Source organism: Palaemon carinicauda, chromosome 1 (genome assembly GCF_036898095.1).
Source record: "Palaemon carinicauda isolate YSFRI2023 chromosome 1, ASM3689809v2, whole genome shotgun sequence".
NCBI lineage: Eukaryota > Metazoa > Arthropoda > Malacostraca > Decapoda > Palaemonidae > Palaemon > Palaemon carinicauda.
This window is the reverse complement of record NC_090725.1, coordinates 104,776,866-104,802,688: the sequence shown is the minus strand read 5'-3', so window position 1 is coordinate 104,802,688 and position 25,823 is coordinate 104,776,866. Positions and strand designations below refer to the sequence as shown.

Genomic DNA, 25,823 nt, shown 5'->3' with positions numbered 1-25,823 from the left:
AATAAATAGCTTTAGGTTTGTATGTTAGGAAAAATACAAATTATTTCCAAATTTATTATTTTTGACATTATCCTCTTCACAGAAACACAGACAAATACATAGATGAATAAATAAATAAACTGGCTATTTTGTAACCTCCTTGGCCGAGCTAATGATAATAGGTTGTGTAGCAGTCTTAACCCCCTTATTGTGTACTATTATTATTACTTACTAAACTACAACCCTAGTTAGAAAAGCTGGGTGTTCTAAGCCCAAAGGCTCCAACAGGGAAAATAGACAAGATAGCAGTTGGAAGGTAAGTCTACCTTGAGAGGTATGAATACCTGGCCCATTTTTTTTTCTACCCTGTGCCACCCTCCCTCTGTTAGCCTCCTACAGTAAGTGTAGGAGTATATCTGATGAGGTGTAGGATGGATAGGGATACATACAAATCCATTTCCTTAAGTGACCATACCTTTCAGGCACCATATCCCTAGATGGATATACAGAGATTCGTCAATGACAGTCTCCTTTTAAGGGAAGAAGATTTTTATTAGTTAAGGAACAAATCACATATTTTAAGATTGATTTTTATCTTTCCTAAGTATATAAACCTTGATCATTTGAATTACACTTCCCACCTCGGCTGTCTCGTAATTCCTAGGTCAAAGTCAAAGTGGCTGCTCAGTGGGGCTTATCCGCCATCTGGCAGTAACTACCACCCCCTCTTCGTACAGCCAATTACCAGCGTCACTGAGTCACACTCCTATTCATTGACTTGAGTTTGTATAGCTAGTAAAAATACATTAAATTTTTAAAATGTTATCTTTATTTACTATAAAAACCTGAATCCCTTTAAATTAAATTTTTAAATATTTAACTTAGCCGGTGAATATATAATAGCTGCTGCTCAGCGGCTCGACAGAAAACACACTCAAAAACTCGCGAGCGATCGCTATGAAGGTTGTGGGTGTGCCCACCAGCGCCAACTATCGGCCAGATACCACTCCTGCATGTAAACAAACCCTTCAATTCTTCTCTGTCGACCTTGACGACAAGACGTATCAATACTCGCTGTATAACCTGGAGTTTTCTCAACATATTTGGTGAAGTACTTCATTTTGGTTTGAGCTTTCGCAGTGCAGGTGTTTTTCCTCAACTTAAACTCTTGAACTCTTTATTGGACAGATTTAATTGTTGATGACTTGGATTGTTTTTTGGACTTTCTTTGACTAATTCAAAATGGACCCTTCACAAGTACCTAGATTTTGTAAGTGTAATGCTAGGGACTGTAATAGGCGTCTTCCAAAGGCATCTCTCGACCCACATACTGTGTGTTCCAATTGTCGGGGTAAAACCTGTCAATTGGGAGATCGGTGTGAGGAATGCGTGGGCCTTTCGGAATTCGATTGGCTCGAATACGATAAGTATGCACGTAGGCTAGAGAGAGATAGGGTAAGGAGGAGTTCCTCTAGGTCAGTAGATTTTTCCTCTCCATTAAGTGTCAGAGTGCCACAGCGGAAAATAGTGGGAAAGTGATTAGTGCGCAAAGTGTTGTGAACAGTGTTGCGACCGAGGGTTCGTCTGTTCGTGCCTGTCGTTCACCTAGTCCGAGACCTCTTGCAAGCTCCCAAGCCCAGGGGAGAAGTAATGTCGTACGACTTATGGGTTCGAGAGGCCTTGATCAGCGAACAGACGTTCCCTCTATGGTATCAGGCGTATCTCACCAAGATCGCCCCTACCATAAGACGAGAGAGCCCATTTTTTCCTCGTCTTCCGAAGGCTTTTCGCGTAAGAAACCGTGGAGCAAGGTTTCTAGGCCCCTTAAGCGAAAGTCGGTCCCTTCAGGACAGGTCCAGCGTCCTGGATGTAGTCATTGGGACAGTTCTGACCCGTTGCAGTCATCGGATGACTGCTCGCCGCCTAAGCAGCAACGTTACACAGGCTCAGAAAGTCTTGGGGTAGGCAAAGTTGTGCCGTCTCAGACGTTAACCCCGTCGTTTACCGCACCCATTCCCGTGGACCCTAAATGGGTTATACTGCAGGACATGCAGACTAAGCTCGCCTCCCTTATGGAAGACTATTCTGCCGATAAGGTTCACGTTGAGCCTAGCCGTTTATCTCTTCGAGATCCTGGCCTTCAGCCGCCCAAACGAACCTTTGTGCGTCCTGTTGACGTTGGCGTAGCTAAGTCACGTCAGTCACGATATGTAGAGCCTCACTCGATGCGGTCTCGTGTTGATTTTCAGCCGCATTTGGACGTTAGGCCACTTACTAATGCTCCTGTTGACGTTCAGGACGTTCGCCAACCATCGGAGTTGACTTGTTTTGACGCTGAGCGTCAACCACCGCAGTCTAGAGTTGTTTTGACTGCTCAGACTAGGCAGTCAAAACAGTCTCGAGTGGACGCCGAGCGTCCTCACGCACCTGTTGTTGTTGACAGTTCACAGACTGTTAAGCAGTTACATGACGTTGCGTCCTGCTCCGCTACTAATGCACCAGTGCGTGTGGACGCTGCGTGTCAAGCATTGCCAACCCCTTTGCTTGTTTCTCAGCAGTTGTCAGATGAGGATCCTTCAGATGAGGACGTTGCTGACCCTCAGCATGATGATCATCCTTCGGATGTAGACGAACCCAGAACAGTTCCTCCATCAATGGACTTTAAGAAAGTCATGTTAGTTTTTAAGGAGTTGTTTCCCGATCACTTCGTCGCTGTTGCTCCTCGTTCGCCGCCGTCTGAGTTTGTTCTAGGCGTACCTGCTAACATGCCAGCCTTTACAAAACTTGTGCTCTCTCGCTCTTCCAAGAGAGCTTTACGGCTTTTAGGCGACTGGTTGGAAACCAAGAGGAGTTTGGGGAAGACGGCCTTTGCCTTCCCTCTGTCTAAACTCTCGTCTAGATCGAGCGTCTGGTATGCCACGGGAGAAGTTCTCGGCTTGGGAGTCCCTGCCTCTGCCCAGGGCGACTTCTCAAGCCTTGTAGACTCTCCCCGCCGCCTAGCCATGAGACGCTCGAAGATTAGTTAGTCCTCCTCGGACCTTGATCATCTGCTGAAAGGCATTTACAGAGCCTTTGAAGTTTTCAACTTCCTTGACTGGTGTTTGGGAGCCTTAAGTAGGAAAATCTCATCGGCTGATAGAGATGTCTCCTTACTAATTATGTCCTGTATGGATAAAGCCATCCGCGATGGTTCCAATGAGCTCTCCTCCTCTTTTACGTCGGGAGTCCTAAAGAAGCGAGAGTCCCTTTGCTCTTTTCTGTCGGCAGGAGTTACTCCCTGTCAGAGATCTGAACTGCTCTTTGCTCCCTTATCAAAGTTTTTGTTCCCGCAACAATTGGTTAAGGACATAGATTCTTCACTCGTGCAGAAGGACACCCATGACTTGGTTGCGTCCTCTGCTCGCAAAGGGACTCCTTCGACATCCTTTTCTGCAAGACCTAGGATAGACACTCCGGCGTCCAGATTTATCCCGCCCTTTCGTGGCAGAGCTCCCAGCAGGGGAAGTACTCGTGCCGAGGGAAAGAGAGGAAAGAAGAGAGGAGCCAAGTCCTCACGTGGCAGAGTCTGACTGCCCGCAGCCTCAGACAGCAGTAGGAGCCAGACTGAAGAACTTCTGGCAAGCCTGGGAGAAGAGGGGCGCAGACCAACAATCTGTGAGGTTGCTCAGAGAGGGGTACAAAATTCCATTTGTACGCAAACCTCCTCTAGCGACTTCCCCCATCGACCTCTCTCCCAGGTACCGAGAGGAGTCAAAGAGACAAGCCCTGAACCTAGAAGTGTCTCTTTTGCTAGAGAAGGGAGCGGTGGTGAAAGTCTCGGACCTTCAATCACCGGGGTTTTACAACCGTCTCTTCCTAGTACCGAAGAAGACAGGAGGTTGGAGACCGGTGCTAGATGTCAGTGCACTCAACGTCTTTGTTACGAAGACAAAGTTCACCATGGAGACCACGAAATCAGTCTTAGCAGCGGTCAGAAAGGGAGACTGGATGGTCTCTCTCGACCTAAGAGACGCATACTTCCACATCCCCATACACCCAGATTCCCAACCTTTTCTGAGGTTTGTTTTCAACAATGTGGTATACCAGTTTCGGGCCCTGTGCTTTGGCCTAAGTCCTGCTCCTCTCGTGTTTACGAGGCTTATGAAGAATGTAGCAAAATTCCTCCATTTATCGGGAATCCGAGCCTCCCTGTACTTGGACGACTGGCTTCTCAGAGCCTCGTCCAGTCATCGCTGTCTGCAGGATCTTCATTGGACATTGGATCTGACCAAGGAATTGGGACTTTTGGTCAACCTAGAAAAGTCCCAGCTGATTCCATCCCAAACTATACTGTATTTAGGGATGGAGATTCGCAGTCCAGTTTTTCGGGCTTTTCCGTCTGCCCCCCGAATAGAGCAAGCCCTGCTCAAAGTCCAACTGATGTTGAAGAGAGAACGATGCTCAGTCAGGAATTGGATGAGTCTAGTAGGAACTCTATCATCCCTGGAGCAGTTTGTCTCGCTAGGAAGGCTACACCTTCGACCTCTCCAGTTCCATCTAGCTTTTCACTGGAAAAAGGACAAGACGTTAGAGACGGTCTCAATCCCGATCTCCGAACCAGTAAAGGCATGCCTGAATTGGTGGAACGACAATATCAGTCTGAGAGAGGGACTTTCCCTAGCAGTTCAGAACCCAAACCACGTACTATTCTCAGACGCGTCGGATTTGGGTTGGGGTGCGACCCTGGACGGTCGGGAATGCTCAGGTCTGTGGACCTCAAGTCAGAGGAGCATGCACATCAACGGCAAGGAGCTTTTGGCAGTCCACCTGGCCTTGATGAACTTCGAGAGTCTCCTTCGAAACAAAGTGGTAGAGATCAACTCCGACAATACCACAGCCTTGGCATACATTTCCAAGCAAGGAGGCACCCACTCCCTGACGCTTTACGAGATCGCAAGGGACCTGCTCATTTGGTCAAGAAATCGAGGCATCTCCCTGTTAACGAGGTTTATCCAGGGCGACTTGAACATCTTAGCAGACTGCCTCAGTCGGAGGGGTCAGGTAATTCCTACGGAATGGACCCTCCACAAGGACGTGTGCAAGAGTCTTTGGGCGACTTGGGGTCAACCCACCATAGACCTCTTTGCAACCTCGATGACCAAGAGACTTCCAATCTATTGTTCTCCAGTCCCAGACCCAGCAGCAATACACAAAGACGCATTTCTTCTAGATTGGTCTCATCTGGACCTATATGCATTCCCACCATTCAAGATTGTCAACAAGGTACTGCAGAAGTTCGCCTCTCACGAAGGGACAAGGTTGACGTTAGTTGCTCCCCTCTGGCCCGCGAGAGAATGGTTCACCGAGGTACTTCGATGGCTGGTAGACTTTCCAAGGAGTCTTCCTCTAAGAGTAGATCTGTTACGTCAGCCCCACGTAAAGAATGTACACCAAAGCCTCCCCGCTCTTCGTCTGACTACCTTCAGACTATCGAAAGACTCTCTAGAGCTCGAGGCTTTTCGAAGGAGGCAGCCAGTGCGATTGCAAGAGCGAGGAGAGCTTCTACCATTAGAGTATACCAGTCGAAGTGGGAAGTCTTCCGAGACTGGTGCAAGTCAGCATCTGTATCCTCGTCCAGTACCTCTGTAGCCCAAATCGCTGATTTTCTCTTACACCTGAGAAAAGTTTGCTCCCTTTCAGCTACCACGATCAAGGGCTACAGGAGCATGTTGGCTTCAGTCTTTCGGCATAGAGGCTTAGATCTTTCCAACAATAAAGATCTACAAGATCTCCTTAAGTCTTTTGAAACCTCTAAGGAACGTCGTTTGGCTACTCCTGGATGGAACTTAGACGTGGTCCTAAGGTTCCTCATGTCAGATAGATTTGAGCCATTACATTCAGCCTCCCTGAAGGATCTCACTCTTAAGACTCTTTTCCTGGTGTGCTTGGCCTCGGCTAAAAGAGTCAGTGAACTTCATGCCTTCAGTAAGAACATCGGCTTTTCTACAGAAAAAGCCACTTGTTCTCTTCAACTTGGTTTCCTGGCCAAAAATGAACTGCCTTCTCGTCCTTGGCCTAAATCTTTTGATATTCCTTGCTTATCAGAGATCGTAGGCAACGAACTGGAAAGAGTGTTATGTCCCGTTAGAGCTCTTAAGTTCTATTTAGCTCGTACTAAGTCATTACGAGGTAAATCTGAAGCGTTATGGTGTTCGGTTAAGAAACCATCCTTACCTATGTCAAAGAATGCTTTGTCATATTTAATCAGATTTTTAATACGAGAAGCTCATTCCCACTTGAATGAGGAAGACCAATCTTTGCTTAAGGTTAAGACGCACGAAATTAGAGCTATAGCAACCTCCGTGGCCTTCAAGCAAAATAGATCTCTGCAAAGTATCATGGACGCGACTTTTTGGAGAAGCAAGTCTGTGTTCGCGTCATTTTACTTGAAAGATGTCCAGACTCTTTACGAGGACTGCTACACACTGGGTCCATTCGTTGCAGCGAGTGCAGTAGTGGGTGAGGGTTCTACCACTACACTTCCCTAATTCCAATATCCTTTTTAATCTGTCTCTTGAAATGTTTTTAATATTGTTTTTTATGGGTTGTACGTAAGGCTAAGAAGCCTTTCGCATCCTGGTTGATTTGGCGGGTGGTCAAAGTCATTTCTTGAGAGCGCCCAGATTAGGGGTTTGATGAGGTCCTGTTAGTATGGGTTGCAACCCTTCATACTTCAGCTCCTGGGAGTCTTTCAGCATCCTAAGAGGATCGCTGGGCTTCGTGAGGAAGACAGACTTACAAGGCAGAGTAATTGTCTAAGTCAACTTCCTTACCAGGTACCTATATATTTTGGTTTTGTTATATTGATAACTGTCAAAAACTCTTAGCATATACGCTGTAAACTTAATTAACTCTGGTCTCTACCCACCGCCTTGGGTGTGAATCAGCTATTATATATTCACCGGCTAAGTTAAATATTTAAAAATGATATTTTAATTATAAAATAAATTTTTGAATATACTTACCCGGTGAATATATAAATTAAAGGCCCTCCCTTCCTCCCCAATAGAGACGCAGCGGGACGAGAAGAATTGAAGGGTTTGTTTACATGCAGGAGTGGTATCTGGCCGATAGTTGGCGCTGGTGGGCACACCCGCAACCTTCATAGCGATCGCTCGCGAGTTTTTGAGTGTGTTTTCTGTCGAGCCGCTGAGCAGCAGCTATTATATATTCACCGGGTAAGTATATTCAAAAATTTATTTTATAATTAAAATATCATTTCTCATTTATCCCCCATATCAGTCCTAGGCCTAAGGACAAAAGTAGCTATGACTAGTCTGTGATGGCCTGGTGGGCAGGGCTTTGCCTTTGTGACACCTGTTATCAACCAATCACAGAACCTTTTTAACAATGCAATGTCCAAAGACAATTGCTTATTTTAAAGGATTTTGGGGTTATATAGCTAGGAAATATACAAATTACTTTTAAAATTTGTTAAATTTATTGTTTTTAAAACTAATTGCTGGATATTTCATTGATTTAAAATCACGTCTTTGATCTTAAACCTTTCTATGAATCATCCCTACTTTGTCCCTGTTGCTGGAGAAAACTTGACGGTTTGCCCGCCAATTATCCACTTAAAGCTACATGGCTTTCTTGTTAGCAAATGTCATCTACTCGTCCATCTATCATTAAAGATATCTGTATGTGAAATATATCGGATATTTATATAGCGAAAATGCTGTGCTCGTAAGAACTGTAATTTTCATTGTTACTTATATTTTACAGGTTGTGATCTTTGGCTCTGAAAAATACTGTTGTCTTCTATTCAAACCGTAAAGATATGGCCATTTTGAGAAGATTTTGTGCTCAAGGAGCATGGCAAATTAGACCTTTGCAGAGTTCTAACTTCGCTAGATATTTTGGAGGTGAGATATTGAGATGCAATAATTTTTTTTTATGTTTTATGACTAGCAGGTTATTTGTTTTCAAATCTTATTAGGTTTGATATGTTTTTAGGGATATTGAAGTAATCTACTGTAGTAGTAAGATCTCTGTAAATCACCAGAAGTATGGGTTCCTCAAAATTCTTTATACTATGACTTTCTTGAATCTTCCCCTTAGAACCTAAACTATTAGCTAAAAAAGAGCCCTCACCACTAAGCCTCAAAATGTTCAAAATCAAAAGAGGAGAATATATTTTCCCTATGCTCTCCCATTTCCCCTTCAGCTAAGCTAGGACAAAAATGCTGAGATAAATGGCAATAGACAACCATGGCGAGAGAATCTTAAAATACAGTAAGAAGTCCATCAGAGAATAACAGCCTTAACTAAAGTTACCCAGTGGATCACCTCTATGTCTCATGCATGATCAGTAGTCAAGAGGCATTTTTGTATTTTTTAGGGATATCAGTAGCTATGAGATTCAGGTGTCTTCATCACTTAATAGATTCAGATATTGCAAAAAAAGCTGAGCAGTATAGTTACACAATCCTTGGATTTGCATTTTCTTAGTTTGTGATGCCAGAATAATGTTAGTGACTTGAACAACCGTTGGCAGAAGTATTTTAGTTTATCTATTGCATAGATGTCTGATTATAAAATTTATGGTTGGATAGGGATGCTAAATGTAAAAAGAGAATGTCCATGAAAGAAAATTAAAACTTGTTCCGTAACCGAAATACAAACCACGCTATTTACATGGGGTATTACTTTCAGCGTAGCTGAAATGACGAGCCATTAGATTTTTAACGAGGGTAGTGCCATAGCCTCTGTACCATGGTCTTCCACCATCTTGGGTTAGAGTTCTCTTGCTTGAGGGTACACCCGAGCACACTATTCTTTCTAATTTCACTTTCTCTTTTGTTAAAGTTTTTATAGTTTATATAGGAAGTATTCATTTTAGTGTTGTTGCTGTCCTTGAAATATTTACTTTTTCCTTCTTTCCTTTCCTTACTGGGCTATTTTCTCTGTTGGGGCCCCTGGGCTTATAGCATCCTGCTTTTCTAATTAGGGTTGTAGCTTAGCAAATAATAATAATAATAATAATAATAATAACTACCCTCTCGCTAGTTAGCGAGGGGGTAGGGGAGGGGTAGCTAGCTGCCCCTCCCCCCTCACACACCGGTGAACTGATTCACTTCACTTTTGGCTCGGGTGATGATCAGACCTGTCTCTCATCCTCGCATTTTTGACAGCCTTAATTTTTTTTGCTTTTTTTTACAGCTCGTGTGCTTGGAAGTTGGCCTCTCTCTATCATGCGGAAGTGCCCTGGACTTCCCGACCGCCCTTGTGGAACGTTCATGTCGGCGGTCGAGACCGACCCTCACTCCTTATGTCCATACTGCCGAGGTCAACGGTGTGATAGGGATAAAACTTGTAGTGAGTGTAGGGAGTGGTCTACCTCCTAGTGGGAGAGGTTTTTCCGGCGACGTAAGAAGAAGTCTAATCGTGACCTTTCTCCTTCAAGGGCTGCCTTGAAGAAGGAAGGTTCCAAAGACTCTTCTTCCGTTGCCCGAACCTCCTCCGAAGCTCCCTCTCGATCGGTCTCTCGCGAGGGGCCGTCGAGTGGTAGCGTAGGCCTTTCTTTTGTTGACCAACCTCTGGGTTCGGGAGAGGGAGTTGCCTCCCATAGTGAGGCAGCTCTTCCTCCTCCTCCACCTCCGGGGGAGGATATTGATGTTGATGACTCTGTTTCTAACAATGATCTTTTGCAGCTTTGGGCTTCCTTGGGGCTTAAGGGCTCGCCCTCCAGGGAAGACCTGTTTGACCTGATCCAGTTGGGTGCAGCTGTCAAACAGTCGCCGGTAATAGCAGAGGTAGATCCTCTGTCTATTGTCGACGTTGTTGTGGCAGAGGCTTCCGACGGGTCGGGCCAAACCCCTGCTATTGTTGCGGATGTTGCTGAAGGCTCAGTTCCCCCCTCCGAACATCCTTCGAGGGAGGAGCTGGGTCCAACGGTCTCTCCTGCGGGTGATTCTCCCCCGACTCCTCTTCTGAGGACCGACGATGGTGTTGCTGCCCCTCGAGGTCGTCTTCGCCGTAAGGCTCGCCCTCCTCTTCGCCGTAGAGGCCGTTCTTCTCCTTATAAGGGAGTTAGGAGGCGCCTCTTCGGTTCTTCGCCTTCGACGTCCCCTGCAGAGGAGCCTCCTCGACGTGAGCAGACCGTTGCAGCTGCATCGCTAGACCTCTCAGCTGATCGTTCCCGATCTCCCACGCCTGCCAGACCTGCTAGCCTTCCTTCTCCGTTCGCGGACGCAGATGCGCAGTGGGCGCCAACGCACCCCGTTTTCCAACGGGCACCGGTCCCTTCGGGGCATAAGGGCTTACTGTATCTCCCACTGAGAGTAAGTCCCTTAAGCGCCAGGTGTTACCTGCGCGCCCAGTAGCGCGCAAGCGCTCTCCTGCTCTCCTGCTATGGACCCTTCGGACTCAACGCGCCAGCGATCTCCTGCAGCCACGTCTTCTCGCCGTAGATCTCCTGCTCGCCTGCGCGCCAGCGCTCACCTGCGCGTCAGCGCTCGCCTGCGCGCCAGCGCTCACCTGCGCGCCAGCGCGCTCCTGCTCGTCAGGGATCTCCTGTGCGCCAGCTCTCTCCTGCTCGCCAGCGCACATCTGCGCGCCCACGATCGCCTTCTCGCCAGCGCACATCTGCGCGCCCACGATCGCCTTCTCACCAGCGCACATCTGCGCGTCCTGGTCCTGATGCGCGCCAACGTTCACCCGCGCGCCGACGATCTCCGGATCTGGGTGCAGGCAAGGAGGTTGTTCCTTTGCCCCCTTGCCGTCGATCTCCTGCGCGCCCACAGATCTCGCCCACTCGCCCGCCTTTTTTTCACCATCGCGCGCACTCTCCTGTGCGCTCTTCTAGACCTGTTCGAGTCTCTGCACACCCGCGTGCCTACGAGAAGTCTCCGGTGCAAGCTGATATCTCCTGACCGCGCCACTCTGCGCCAGCGATCTCCCGCGCGCCCGTGCGATCTTTCGCCTGCGCGCAAGCGCTCTCCAACGCACCCGCGCCCCCATACATCAGATCGCCGAAGGTCTCCTACGCGCCCACGCGCTAGCTCGCCTGTGCGCAGTCGATCGCCTTCCCGCCCTACGCGCCAACGCGCCATCGCTCGCCAATGCGCCATCGCTCGCCAACGTGCCATCGCTCGCCAACGTGCCATCGCTCGCCCACGCGCCATCGCTCGCCCACGCGCCATCGCTCCCCTGCGCGCTGTCGTTCTCCTGGCCGCCAGCGCTCTCCCTTACAACCGTGCGCACCCTCACCTGCGAGCCCACGCGCACTCTCACCTACGCGCACTCACCTACGCGCTCACTCGCCCGCACTCCCGCGCGCACACTCGCCCGCACGCACACACGCCCCCTCGCCCGCACGCGCACCCGCGCTTTCATCTCCGCGCGCATGTGCGCCAACGTTCACCAGCACGCGAACTCCCGATTCTACCATTGTGCGAGCGCCAGCGCGATCCCGACCGCGATTCCCGCCGGGTTTCGCAGCACGGGCAACCTTACGAGTCCTCTGGAGCGCGTACTTCCAGATCATCGTCGTCACGATCTCCACCCCGTAAGCGCAGAGCAGCGCACTTGCAGGAGGAGGAAGAATCTTCAGAGAGGTCTAGGCATCACTCTTCTTCTTTTCAGGCAGGCCCTGTGGTGTCCACTCCTAAGGATCGCCCGATCTCCTTCCCTCCAGCGGGAGTCGCTGACACCGAGTCTGTCAGCCGTCAGCCTTGGTTTGGGTCTCTGATCAAAGCGGTCGTCCAGGCTGTTAAGCCGGCCCTCGCTGATCTAGGCCTCAAACCAACGGCAGCCTCGTCCCCGCTGAAGAGAAGGAGAGGAGCGGACTTCGTGGTGACTTCTCCTAGGGTTAAAGTGGCTCCCAAAAAGTCCGTCAGGAAGGCCCCTTCCCCCTCTTAGACGGTTTTTCCTTCTCTTGTGGACGAAGCCTTTCCGTCCTCAGGAGAGTCCAGCGAGGCGAGACATTCTCCCACGGCACCAATGGGAGGAACCCCTCCTCGAGTAGGAGAATCGTCTCGTGTGGGAGCAGAGAGGAGCCCTCAGACTTCTTTACTGGAGTCCTGTATTCTTCCTAGGAGGGAGCCCAAGGACTCGAAGACCGTCCCTAAGTCTTCATCCCGGATTCGACCAGAGCCAGCAAGACCCCAGGAGAACGTCCACGTGTCCCCCCAAGTAGAGCAGCTGGGGACAGGAGACTTTGCTGCCAGTCCACAAGGAGGAGAGCTGCATGAGTCGGAGCATGCCTTCTGGCAGGTCCTGAGTCTGATGAGGCAACTCAACAGGTTAGAGGACCCGGAGACCGCCCCTCGCGAAGGCAAGGATACGGTTCTGGACCAAGTCCACGGCACTCAAAAACCTCTGAAGGCCAGTGTGGCTCTGTCCTGGTCCCTGGGGGTTAAGAGCGCCAGAGACAAGGTTGAGAGCCAGCTCTCCGAACTCGCCTCCTCCAGCTGTTCCTCTGCCGGCAACAAACTCCTCCCACCTCCTCGCGTACAACAGAGAAGGTACTTCGAGATCGTGGGGGAGTCTTGTTTAGCTCTTCCTCTCCACCATTCTGTGGAAGACCTCTCCAAGGGAATTTCTCTTGAGAAACTCTCCGCCCGGCAGGTGACATTCTCGGCTACTGAGATCTTGAGCCAGGAGAAAGTTGCAAAGTGTGCCGTGCAGGCCACTTTGTGGCTGGATGTCTGGCTGGGGTCTCTGGGCATCCTGTTGCGATCCCAGGACTTGTCCAAGGAGAGCACCAGGAAGGCCATGGAGACTTTTCTCCTCTCGGGCACGCGCACCATCGAGTTTCTAGCTCACCAAGTTTCGAACTTGTGGGCAAACTCGATCTTGAAGCGTCGTGATGCGGTGACCGAGAGGTTCCATGCGAAGGTCCCAGCCGTGGATGTCTGCAAGCTCAGACACTCTTCCATCCTTGGAAAGAGCCTGTTTGAGCCCAAGGATGTGGAACGGACAGCTGAGAGGTGGAGGAAATCGAATCAGGATTCTCTCCTCCAAAGGGCTCTTACATCCAGACCCTACAAGCCTCCAGCACCTCAACAACAACAGCCTCGTCAGTCTAGGACATCGAAACCGGCTCTGGCAGCAAAGGCAAAGGTGTCCAAACAGCAGCCCTTTCCTGTCAAGGACAGGAAGGGTGGGAAGTCCTCCAGGGGAGGCAAGAATCCTAGAGGGAGCGGCCGAGGCCGCAAACGCTAGGATTGGCAATCCCCCTGCGTGTCCACCAGTGGGGGGATGCCTGCAGAGTTGCATGTTCAGGTGGCAGCAACTCGGGGCCGATTCCTGGACGATCTCTGATCAGCCAAGGATATCGCGTCCCGTTCATAACATCTCTTCCTCCCCTGACAACGAATCCAGTGTCGTTGAGCTCCTATGCCATGGGATCGGCAAAGGGGCTAGCCCTTCGAGCAGAAGTCGAGACCATGCTGAAGAAGGATGCTCTCCAAGAGGTCGTCGACGGCTCCCCAGGCTGCTTCAGTCGACTCTTTCTTGTAAAGAAGGCGTCTGGAGGCTGGAGACCCGTCATCGACCTTTCAGCCCTGAACAAGTTTGTCAAACAAACTCCGTTCAGCATGGAGACAGCAGAGACGGTCAGACTTGCAGTGAGACCGCAAGACTTCATGTGCACACTGGATCTAAAGGACGCGTACTTCCAGATCCCAATCCATCCGTCTTCCAGGAAGTACTTGAGATTCAGCCTAGACAACAAGATCTACCAGTTCAAGGTGCTGTGTTTCAGTCTCTCCACAGCACCACAGGTGTTCACCAGTGTTCACCCTGATATCTTCGTGGGCACACAGGATCGGCATCCGTCTCCTTTGCTATTTGGACGACTGGCTGATCCTGGCAGACTCTGAGTCGACCCTTCTTCGACACCGTGACAAGCTTCTGGGACTTTGCCAAGATCTAGGGATCATGGTAAATCTCGAGAAGTCTTCTCTGCTTCCATCTCAACGACTGGTATATCTAGGCATGATATTAGACACCAATCTCCACAAAGCCTTTCCATCAGACGACAGGATAGCAAGGCTGAGGAGGGTGGCAGAATCTTTCTTCAGACGGGAAGAGCTTCCAGCCCAATCTTGGTTACGTTGTGGAAAAAATTAATAATAGTTGGGAAAAATACAAACCATTTCCACATATAACAAGCTTGGGTTATATATGTTTTAAAGTAACTCTCATTATCAATTCCCTTTTGTCATAATGTCTGATATTCTGCCCCAGTACTGTACTATAACATTTTATTCATTGTAAAGATTTTAATTTTTCTTAAATAGGTTTAAATGTTTTGCAAGCATAATGTATATGTTTAAGGGGTATGTATATATTTTTGTTTGGTCCTACCAACTGTCTTAACAACATTTGTTTTTGCAGCACGCCCTACTCTCTGTAGGGTTTGAATGTGTAACCAGAGTTTGAGTAAATAGAAGTACTGTACTTTACAAGAATAGGTTCCTTCATCAAGAAAAGAAAAAAAGAACAGATACGGCAGACATTTATGTTGACAGAAGTTCCCAATTGTAAGGGATATTTACTCGAGACCACTGTATGTACAGTATATAGGAACAGAGTATCTGTCTAGTACTGCTCATAACAATTATGAATGTGGTTGATGGCCTGTTACCAGTGTGTAGTGGTGGGTGTGTCTGCTCTGTATTAATTTTTCACTGCCTGTGAACTGTAAGTACATCATGTGTTTGAATGAATAACACCACAACCAATGTATTATAAGGCCATTGGCGATTGCTTGTGTTGTTGACAAAATTTTTGAGACATTGTTATTGTGGGCCTGCAGAGACCTGCACGGCATCGTATACGGCCTTACCATTTAGAGTTTGATAATTTTAAGTGACTTTGCAGTTTAGTGGTGAACTGGATATTGAAAGGACAGTAGTGATTCAGGGGAAAGTATTGTAGTTCAGTAGTCTCACAGATTTATATATTTCTTATGGGTGGTTGGTTTGAGATGGCTTAGTAAACGTGAGTGACCAGTATGTGAATAATTTTTTTATTCTTTTTCAAAAATTGTTTATCTGGTTATCCTGTGGCTGAAGCTTGATGTAAAGGGATGCTAATTTTGCCTTTAATTTTCTATTTGGATTGATGGGTCAATGTAATTGTAATCCTAACAGTTTTGGTTAAATAAATATTTTTTTCTTGTTTTTTATAATACAGCATCTCATTCCAGTTCCTTAAACCACTGAGTTCCCCTACTCAGCCACTGTTTTTTTTAATCTTTCAAATAACTTATAATAATCCCTTTCACCTAATGTTCTTATACTTATGATCAGCAAGCTGGAGAAGCAAAGGTTTAAGTCAGGATCTAGCTGGGTCCCCTTGCCCATTATAAATCAAGGGGTGGTGCCCAGTGCTTTGAACTGTTACTTAGGTTTTTGGGTATTCCACCGTTGTATGTTTGTTGTGTAGTGAACGTCGGGTTGTGGTCGGCATTCGGATACTAGGCAGTTTGGGTGTTACCTTTGGCCACAGTCCGCAAACCACTACAATGTGTTCTAGGTCACCTGTCTTCCTTGGCCCGTCTAGTTCCAAACGGCCGCCTCAGGATGAGATCCCTGCAATGGCGGCTCAAGTCCCGGTGGAATCAAGGCTACGATTCCCCGGACATTCTGGTCCCCATGGGGCCTGCAGAACGGATGGACCTGCAGTGGTGGTTGACCGACGGAAACCTTCGAAAGGGAGAGGATCTTCTCTTCCTCCCCCCCGGATTTGATGCTGTTCTCAGACGCGTCAAAAGAAGGGTGGGGGGCCCACCTTCTGAACCACAGGATCTCAGGCCGGTGGTCAGAATCAGAAAAGTACCTCCACATCAATCTGCTAGAAATGAAGGTCGGCCCTTCAACAGTTCCAACAGACCCTGGCAGGTCACTCTGTGGTGGTGATGAGCGACAACACCACGGTAGTGGCTTATATCAACAAGCAGGGAGGTACCTTTTCACAACAGCTATCCCATCTTGCAGTAGAGATTCTGAGATGGGCCGAAGTCTACTCGATACCACTATCAGCTCGCTTCATTCCGGGCAAAAGGAATGTGCTTGCCGACAGTCTGAGCAGAGCTTCGCAGATAGTGAGTACTGAGTGGTCTTTGGATCCTCAGATAGCCAACAAAGTCCTGACTTTGTGGGGTTCCCCGACTGTGGACTTGTTCGCGACAGCCTTGAATTTCAAGCTGCCACTGTACTGCTCCCCAGTCCCGGACCCCAACGCACTCTGGCAAGATGCCTTCCAACAACGGTGGGACAACATCGACGTCTACGCCTTCCCACCGTTCTGTCTGATGAGAAGGGTGCTCAACAAGACCAGACTATCGGTCAACCTGTCGATGACCTTGATAGCTTTGCTATGGCATAATGCTAAGTGGTTCCTGGACCTTCTGCAGCTCCTGACCGAACTCCCGAGAGAACTCCCCCCACGACACGAGCTACTCAGGCAACCACACTGCAACATCTTCCACAAAGCCGTAGCTTCGCTTCGGCTTCACGCCTGGAGACTATCCAGCATCTCCTCACAGAGAGAGGCTTTTCGCAACAAGTCGCGGAGAGGATGTCTCGACACCTGCCAAAGTCATCTGCAGGGGTCTACCAGGCGAAGTGGAGAGTCTTCTGTGGTTGGTGTCATGTGAGGGGTATTTCTCCCCTCGATGCCACTATTCCAGCAATAGCGGAGTTTCTTGTATATTTGCGGGAGGAAATGCGCCTTTCGGTCTCGGCGGTGAAAGGCTATCGCTCAGCCTTAAGCCTGGCCTTCAGGCTGAAAGGATTGGACATTTCTTCCTCGCTGGAACTTTCCTTGCTCATACGAAGCTACGAACTTACCTACCCTCAGTCGGAAGTGAGACCTCCTCCATGGAACGTGGTTCGGGTTCTCAGGGCTCTTAAGAGACCTCCGTTCGAACTATTACGCCAGGCTTCTGATCATCACCTGACTTGGAAGACGGTGTTCCTGCTCGCTCTGGCTTCAGCCAAGCGTGTCAGTGAACTTCATGGTCTCTCGTACGACGTCGCCCATTCAAGGGGATGGGGGGAGGTAACGTTTAGGTTCGTCCCTGAGTTTGTTGCTAAGACTCAAAATCCTGGAGTTCCGGACCCACGGTTCGACTCCTTCAGGGTTTCGTGTCTTCGTTCTGTAACAGATGACTCAGACCATCTCCTACTATACCCAGTAAGGAGTCTGAGGCGTTATCTTAAAAGAACAGCTGCAGTTCGTCCTCGCGTGCAAGCCCTGTTTGTGAGCACAGGAAGGACGAAGAGGAGGGTCACCAAAAATACCATCTCAGCTTGGATTCGAAGGGTCATCCATCATGCCCTGAATCCAGACCCTCCTCCGTCACGTCGCCCTAGAGCACACGATGTCAGAGGCATCGCAACGTCCCTGGCATTCAAGAGGAACTTCTCTGTGATGCAGGTACTACAAGCTGGGGTCTGGAAGCGTCAAACAACCTTCACAGCCCACTACCTGCAGGACGTGACCCACAGGAGGCTCGATACGTTCTCTATCGGCCCTGTGGTGGCTGCACAACAGCTGGTATAACCTCAGGCTCCTTAATGGACAGGTAGCAGAAGGTTGAGGGCATTGTTACCCGGTTTTAGACTGCATGAATAAAAAAGTATGTCTGGCCCTTACTCTTTTCTTCATCCTCCCCTCTCTTGGGGAAAGCAGCATCCTGAGTTCTCTGCATAGCTGACCTCAAACGACTGCAGGTAAACCATGCTTCCTTGTGTTCCTAGTATAAATATAATACTGTCGCGTCCCCCATACCCTGACGAGGTGGTATTGGGAACGTCCTAACCTAGATTTCCATCTAAAGGACTTCAGGTCAACTTCCTAGGACGAGTCACACTTCTTTCCTTCACACACAAGCTTATTTAGGCCGCACGTTCCTTGCGGAGCAAGGAATTTGCGAGGTGCAGGGACTCCTTTTCTCGAGTGCTGCTCACTCGGATTCTGAGTCCCCGGGCAAAAGCCAAAGCCAGTAAGGCTGGGACTTTCCACCCTACCTAAGGGTTAAGTCATCCCATGTAAATAGCGTGGTTTGTATTTCGGTTACGGAACAGATGACAAATTCGGAGATAATTTGTATTTTTCCTAACCATACAAACCTTAGCTATTTACACATATTTGCCCACCAGCCCTGTCCCCCGTGAAGTCCTACCTCTAAGCGAAGTGAATCAGTTCACCGGTGTGTGAGTGGGGAGGGGTAGCTAGCTACCCCTCCCCTACCCCCTCGCTAACTAGCGAGAGGGTAGTTTACTCTCGTTAAAAATCTAATGGCTCGTCATTTCAGCTACGCCGAAAGTAATACCCCATGTAAATAGCTAAGGTTTTGTATGGTTAGGAAAAATACAAATTATCTCCGAATTTGTCATATTACAGGAAAGGCTTAGGTAAGGCTAACGGTTGATAGCGCAAGTGTAAACAATATGACTTTTAGCAATGACTCGGGGAGCAAGAAGAATCGGACTAGGTTGTCTTGTTTAGTTGTAGTTGTGAGGATGGATATCATGATGGTTCTTTTTTTCGAATTTTTTTAAAATAATTTGTATTTATTAATTTCCACTTTGGATTCTTTTGCTAAGCCTACTATTAGCGCTATCCCATCCTTTTTGCTTACCTTTCCTCTTCTAGTACTTATTGTTTTAAGTGCTGCTAACATATCTAACTCTTGATCAACCTGTTTTATGAAGATCATGTATCTCTTTGGCACATGATATTAAAACTAGCATCTTTTTGGGAAATCTAATTCAAGTTAAGAAGATATATTTCCCTCCTTTTTTTTTGGGCTTTGCCAACAACTACTGGTTACTCGATCCCTACCCAATCCACTCTTTTGGTGAGAGTTCACACCATGCCATTGTCTAACTTGTCAAAAGGTCCTATTTTAGTTTCAATGCAAAAAGATCTTTCATTTATAATCTGGTTAGACACCTAGCAATGCATTTCCTAAGGCTTTGATTAATGCAAATACACTAATGAATTTGTTTTCACCATTTGTAACATTAATCTATATTCCTTTTATTTTTTATGAGGATAGCATATGTACTATATTAATGTCTAAAAGATGGGAAATTAGGCCTGATATGCTATGACAACTCGCCACTTGTAATAAAGCTAAGGTTAGCATAGCTTATGGTTTGTAACTTTTGGAATATTCCCTCCGATCTCACCATAGCATTCAGGATTCAGTTTGATTATGCTGTTTGTATCGTGAAGACCAGTTTATTCCTATACAAAAATAAAACTTTGTCATTTAATATGGGTTTACTCTAGTGCGCAAGCTGGTATGGCATGCCCTACTCACCCGTGAGTTGGGTTGACAGGCTGTGGCTTGAAGAGAGGAACCACTCTATCTCCGGCCATGCTAATGTTCACGCGTTTGTCATTAGCCTTTAAAGTTGTCATTGCTTTTGTGCTAATTGTTTTTCTCATCTTTCATTTTGAGTACAAAGCAAGTGTGTATTATGAAGACTTCTCCTGGTGTGGAAGTTGATCCTCATCCTTTGTGTCCAACGTGCAGGGGACATCAATGCTTTTCAGAATCCCCTTGTGGGGTTTGAAGGGAATGGACATTCTTCCAATTGGAGAAATTTCACAGACTTAGAAGAAGAAATCAAAACATGGTTGTACTGCTCACGTGTTGAAGGAGAAGTCTAGAACTCTTCTGACTCCCGGAATTAGATATCCCCTTTTGACTCCAGAAATTCCCCTTTTTTGAGTCTCTGTCTCCAGGTTTATTCTCAAGATTTATGTTTTCCTATCCTCCATTGTGAAGTTGGAAATCTCCTATGTTAGAGGCCAATCCCCTCACTACCGTAGGGCTGATTCTTTGTCTCGGGTCATTTTATTTTACCCATAACAAGTTTGCTAATAACATTAGTATTAGACATCTTGATAGATGACAGGTCATTTCCCAGTGATTTTTAGGAGGGGAAAATAATTTTATCTTAACTTATTTCAGAACTACTGTAATTGTTTTTAAACTAGATGTTTTGGATACGCTTTTTGGGGAAGAAAGGTAGTGATTTGTCAGAGCATTTTTTTTTAGTTCTTTGATATATGTAAAGTTGTATATTAAAATGACGTAAATATTGAGTGTAAAAGTTCTTACCTGTTTTATGTATTTAGGCTTTCAGAGGTCATCTTTTCTAAGAAGCTATGTTGTTTATAGTTAAAGGTTTAGTGACAAGGTCACACAGCAAATTATATTAAAGTAAGAGGAAGGACTTCATGGTTTAGATTCACAAAGTGGTAGACCAGGTGCTTCTCTTTTTGTGAAAGCTTTTCTGATTTGAAAAGTATTTTGGCAATGACTTTGTGGTTTATATAGTTGGTTTGAGATATGGTTTTATCTAAAAGAAACTTTTAATGAGAAATTTACTGGGCATAAGGTGCTGTAGTAACTGAAAGACATAGTGTAAATAAGAAATTACTGTTTACAAAGTTGATAGTGGATATAGGCTTTGAATATAACTGCAAAACTCTATTGATTTAAGAGTTTACTTGAGGTTAGGATTGGCTACTTCTTAGATAAGTCTCAGGGTATTGATATATTTATTCATCAAGATTTTTATTTTCCTATCTTAACATCACTAGCCTTTCTCCACCAGGGTGTGGAATTCAGTAATATGAACATCAGGGAGGTTTTTGATATTAAACACAACTTTTATGATAACATTTGCAGTATTATTTTCATACTCACCTGATATTCATATACATTCATGTACATGCCCCCTTCCTCCCCACTGAACAGTGACGTCAAGAGACTTATGATAAAGTTTCAACTCCGAGAACTGATGAGACGAGACAAAGTGATTGTGATGCATCATAGACCAGTTATTTGTCATCAACTGCCAGATGGCGTGATGGTTCCCAGAGGGGGAGGAATTTTTCAAAAAGAGAAACCAATTTTTTTTTTTATAGGCATCAACATTTAAATAGCTTTGGGATATGGAAGTAGTATGACATCAGGTGATTATAAAAATAGTAAGCTTTTTCATTAAAATTCTGTTTTTACCATACTAATATCATCACACAGCTGTCTGTATTATTTACTTATTTTTTATTATTAATGTACTTGCAAGCATAGATCTATTTTTTATATTATATACAGTAAAATAATTTAGCAGTTACCTTTTAACCACATAATTTGCCACCCAAGGTTTGCAGGTGTGTGGGAGTGGCAGTGGCTCTGAACATAAGACCCACAGATAAGGGGCCAAGTGTACCATGCTATTGTTGTTGTATATTATGGCAATTGTATTTATGTGTGTAGTTGAAGGTCATCAGATTTCATCTGAAATGGCCTAGTAAAGGGAAAACTGTATGGATTACATATTAGTTTCATATATCCTTTGTTTTTCAGGTTTTGTTCTTCAAAAGAGACGGTTCAGAATTGTTACGTCATTTTCACAAAGCGAAGGAAAGAATGATGATTCAGTTGAGAAAGTAAATCAAAACATGACAAAGACCAGAGAAACTCCTTTGCTGAAGCAGTTGCAAGCTAGGATTAAATTCACAGGTAAATTAAGCAATCATAACTTTTGTGTTTTTTTTTATTTTGTGTATCTATATACAAAACCAAAAGAGGAAATGTCTTCAAAGAAATGATGGAGAATTTTGCTGAGCTACACAAATCTTTAAGGGAAATATCATCCAGATAAGGAAGTAACCAGCAGAGCAAACTTTTATAATTGTAATGCACTGAGTCATTTCAGAAGCATTTCAGTACTGAGGTAGAAACAAATCCTCTTGATCAGTATTAGTTAAAAGATCCTGTAGCTAATCACAGTTGCCAGAAAAAAGGTAATGTAAAGAAAGAAACCAGAAAGGCACTTAACTCCCAACATTTTTTATAGAAGGGGGGGACACCTCTTCTAAGCAAAACTGACACCTCCTCCTCCTCCTCCTCCTCCTCCTCCTCCTCCTCCTCCTCCTCCTCCTCCTCCTCCTCCTACTCCTCCTCCTCCTCCTCCTCCTCCTCCTCCTCCTCCTCCTCCTCCAATCAACACTAACACACTTCCTCCCATCCTCACAACCTATTCGAGCCAACCACTCTCCTTACTATCAGTAAAGAGAAATTTAAGTTCATTCATTTCAAAGGGAAGCTCATGATAATTTATTCCCTATTTATTCCTTTATTATATTAATTATAACTTTCCAAATGCCTTATCCATGTGAGGGACTCTAACACAATACTTGCGGATAATGAGGGCCAGCTGTATCGTAATTGTCTTAAAAATGTGAGAGCAATATTGATTGTACTAGATCAGCAGTTGGTAAATATTGGTAAAGCAATTAAACAATAAGGTGAATGATTTTATAACATGGAATTTAATTGTCTGTACTTTTTCATGTGTAGTAAAGTTTAAGATTGCTTCATAAAGTTTGTATTTTTTATCACGATCAGAACTGTAAATCACAGGTTCTAGATAAGTGAATTTTTGTTTACAAAGATTCATTAACATTTTTTTCAGGGCCGTTAACCGTATGTGATTACATGAAGGAAGCGTTGATAAATCCTGTGGCTGGGTATTATGCAGCTGGACCAGATATGTTTGGAAGTGCTGGTGATTATATTACCTCTCCTGAAATTTCACAGATGTTTGGAGAGGTAGGATATTATTTGTTGTAAAGAAATTTGGAACATATACAAATAGAAGTAAAAGTATTGCATAATTGACGGAAAGAGAAATATTACAGTACTACACTTAAGATTATTAAGTTATTTAGAGTGTTACAATAATCAGCGAGACTAAAATTTGCTATATGGTACTATGCCAAGCCACAGTGTATTGTACTACCACTAGAGAGTTATTAGGTCCATTGATTGGACGGATAGTAGAGCTACTGAATAATTTAAAAAAAGGAGGATCTTGTTTGTGATGATTGCATATCCCTTTATTACTCCTGGTACTTACCACATTTTCTCATTTCACATTTTTGTTTTGTGTTCTTCACCCACTCATGTATTGAATAAGTATTCTCTTATTTTATATTTCTTCTTTGGCTATAGCAGGTCCTAAATTTAGTGAATAATGGTGTCATTCAGGGATAGTGACTTCTTGGTCGGCAACTGATAGCAGTGTTTTTGTTGGAATAATAATTAGCCTAGGCGTATTTTGATTTTAGTAAAATTATTCAGTTCTTCTGCAATTTGCTGGTCTCTGAACCATTAGAAAAGGCTCCTTTAATTTCCTGTAAGTCTCATCCTTTTATAGTATTACCATTACCATGTGTTATATCTCTTAATCTGCATGTATATGATAGCATTCTAAAACTCCGTTTAAAATAATGGTGATGATGAGAAGGAAACTGTTGTACTGTACTGTATATACTGTATGATCTTCCTAATCGGTTAGTTGAATCAGTAGAACTAAGTTCAAACTCGCAGCAAATGTTTTCATGTTGAACAGACTTACATAAATCCTTTTATAGTTTATATATCAAATATCTCTTAATGTTGTGAATGTTTTTAAAATATTTTATTTTAATTTTCATTTCTTCTTATATCATTTATTTATTTCCTTATCTCTTTTCCTCACTGGGATAATTTTCCCTGTTGGAGCCCTTGGGCTTATAGCATCTTGCTTTTCCAACTAGGGTTGTAGCTTAGCTAGTAATAATAGTAATAATAATAATAATGATACATGCACATACATATACCAAGGCACTTCCCCCAATTTTGGGGGGTAGCCGACATCAAACAAATGAAACAAAAAAGGGGACGTCTCTTCTCTATGTTCCTCCCAGCCTGACAAGGGATTCAACCGAGTTCGGCTGGTACTGCTATGGCGGCACAGCCCACCCTCCCACATTATCCACCACCGATGAAGCATCATAATGCTGACTCCCCTACTGCTGCTACCTCTGCTGTCATCCAAGGCACTGGAGGAAGCAGCAGGGCCTACCAGAACTGCGTCACAATCGCTTGCCATTCATTCCTATTTCTAGCACGCTCTCTTGCCTCTCTCACATCTATCCTTCTATCACCCAAAGCTTCCTTCACACCATCTATTCACCCAAACCTTGGCCTTCCTCTTGTACTTCTCCCATCAACTCTTGCATTCATCACCTTCTTTAGCAGACAGCCATTTTCCATTCTTTCAACATGGCCAAACCACCTCAACACATTCACATCCACTCTAGCTGCTAACTCATTTCTTACACCCGTTCTCACCCTCACTACTTCTTTCCTAACCCTATCTACTCGAGATACACCAGCCATACTCCTTAGACACTTCATCTCAAACACATTCAATTTCTGTCTCTTCGTCACTTTCATTCCTCACAACTCCGATCCATACATCACATTTGGTACAATCACTTTCTCATACAGAACTCTCTTTACATTCATGCCCAACCCTCTATTTGTTCCAACACGGAGTACTTACCTCGAACTACTTTCTTAGGAGTATCTGGGATCTCCTCCCATCCGACCAGAATTTTGTGTAGTTTACCCTATTCCCCTTCTCTCTGCGGGGTAATCTCTGGCGGAGTGATATGCGCCCAGAGATGACCCGGGGTCAGAGAGCATGCTTTCTCAGGTCTCGCTCCTCAGTAAGTTTCTGGTCGCGTCGGCGTTAACACACCGACGCTCTCTAACCCAGTGCGACCCTTTGTGTCCCCGATCCCTTTGTGTCCCACGCGGTTCCCACGTGGTCCCTTGTGTGCTTCCCTTCCTTTCCCTCTGTGTTCCTGTGTCTCGTGGTATATTGCTAGTTCGTTATGGAGCAGCCCCGTTGTTGCCCTGGGCCTATGGCCGGCAAATCGTGTGGCGCTTTTCTCTCAAAACCCGAAGTTGACCCGCACTCCTTGTGTTTCGTCGCGTAGGGGCAGTGTGTCTTCCCCTACAGCCACGTGTCCGGAGTGCGAGTCCTGGAATGAAGTGCAGTGGGTGCGTTACAGCACGAAAAAGAAGAAAGCCTCTCGACGGTCTCCGAGGAAGCCCAACGTCTCTTCGCCTCTCGCTTCACCCGATGTCCCGTCGGATAGAGCTTCTCTACCTTCTCCCCCTACCCAGAGTAGGGGTCGAGGTAAGTCTGTTGCGGGGAAGCGGCCGGTGGCCCTTCCCCAGGAGTCTGAATTACCAGACAATGGTATTGTCTTCTGTCCAGGCAAGTGGGGGGCCTGAGGGAGGGGCGGGTGTGTTTTCGGGGGACGGGGCCCTGGACAAAGCAGGCCCCATGTCTTCGGACGATCCTATATGGGGAAAGACGGCAGCAGTTTCTTCTCCTGCCTCTTGGGCGGGCTTTTCAGGTGCATCAGCAGCCGAGGGTGGCGCCGAGAAGGACGACTCGCCGCCATCAGACGCCCTCGTGTGGGCGCCTCCCAAGACGCCCTTCAGATCACCCCACAGAATGGAAGAGGAGTTTGAGGCCTGGTTCCCCAACGAGGAGCTCCCCCGCTCCCCTCCAACACCGTCAGTGTCGTTCCAGCGGTTTTTATGGAGCCTGCGTCGTCGGCCGGGCCCCATGCAGAACCGACAACGTCACGTCTACTTTCGGACCCTCCAACGAGACCCTACAGATCCTCGGCTTCCTCGTTTGAGGCCTACAGTACTCTTACTCGTCAGATGAAGGAGCCCCGAGAGACCATAGAAGGCGACGGGATAGGTCTCGCAGGAGACGATCACGTTCGCGCTCGACTTCAATACCCCGCCACGTGGACAGACGTTCAAGGTCCCCCAGGAGGAAGTTCAGGAGAAGTCTTTCGCCTGAGGAAGAATGGGTGCGGGTTTCCATCCCACGTAGCCAACTCCTGGGGGCGGCAGCCGTCGCGGGCACCTCGGGATGGTTCCCTAGACCCCGATCACCAGTAGG

The 25,823-nt window shown here is 46.3% G+C and overlaps 1 protein-coding gene across 2 annotated transcripts in view; it reads left to right on the top strand.

The window, feature by feature from the left end:
* LOC137650465 (protein arginine methyltransferase NDUFAF7, mitochondrial) overlaps positions 1–25,823 on the top strand; it is a 93,795-nt gene that overhangs the window by 10,330 nt on the left and 57,642 nt on the right. For both annotated transcript variants that reach the window (XM_068383693.1, XM_068383701.1), the window contains exons 2-4: positions 7,747–7,886; positions 21,368–21,523; positions 22,479–22,615. In XM_068383693.1, the coding sequence (XP_068239794.1) occupies positions 7,802–7,886; positions 21,368–21,523; positions 22,479–22,615 (378 nt within the window). In that variant the 5' untranslated portion in view covers positions 7,747–7,801. The remainder of the gene's footprint in view (positions 1–7,746; positions 7,887–21,367; positions 21,524–22,478; positions 22,616–25,823) is intronic.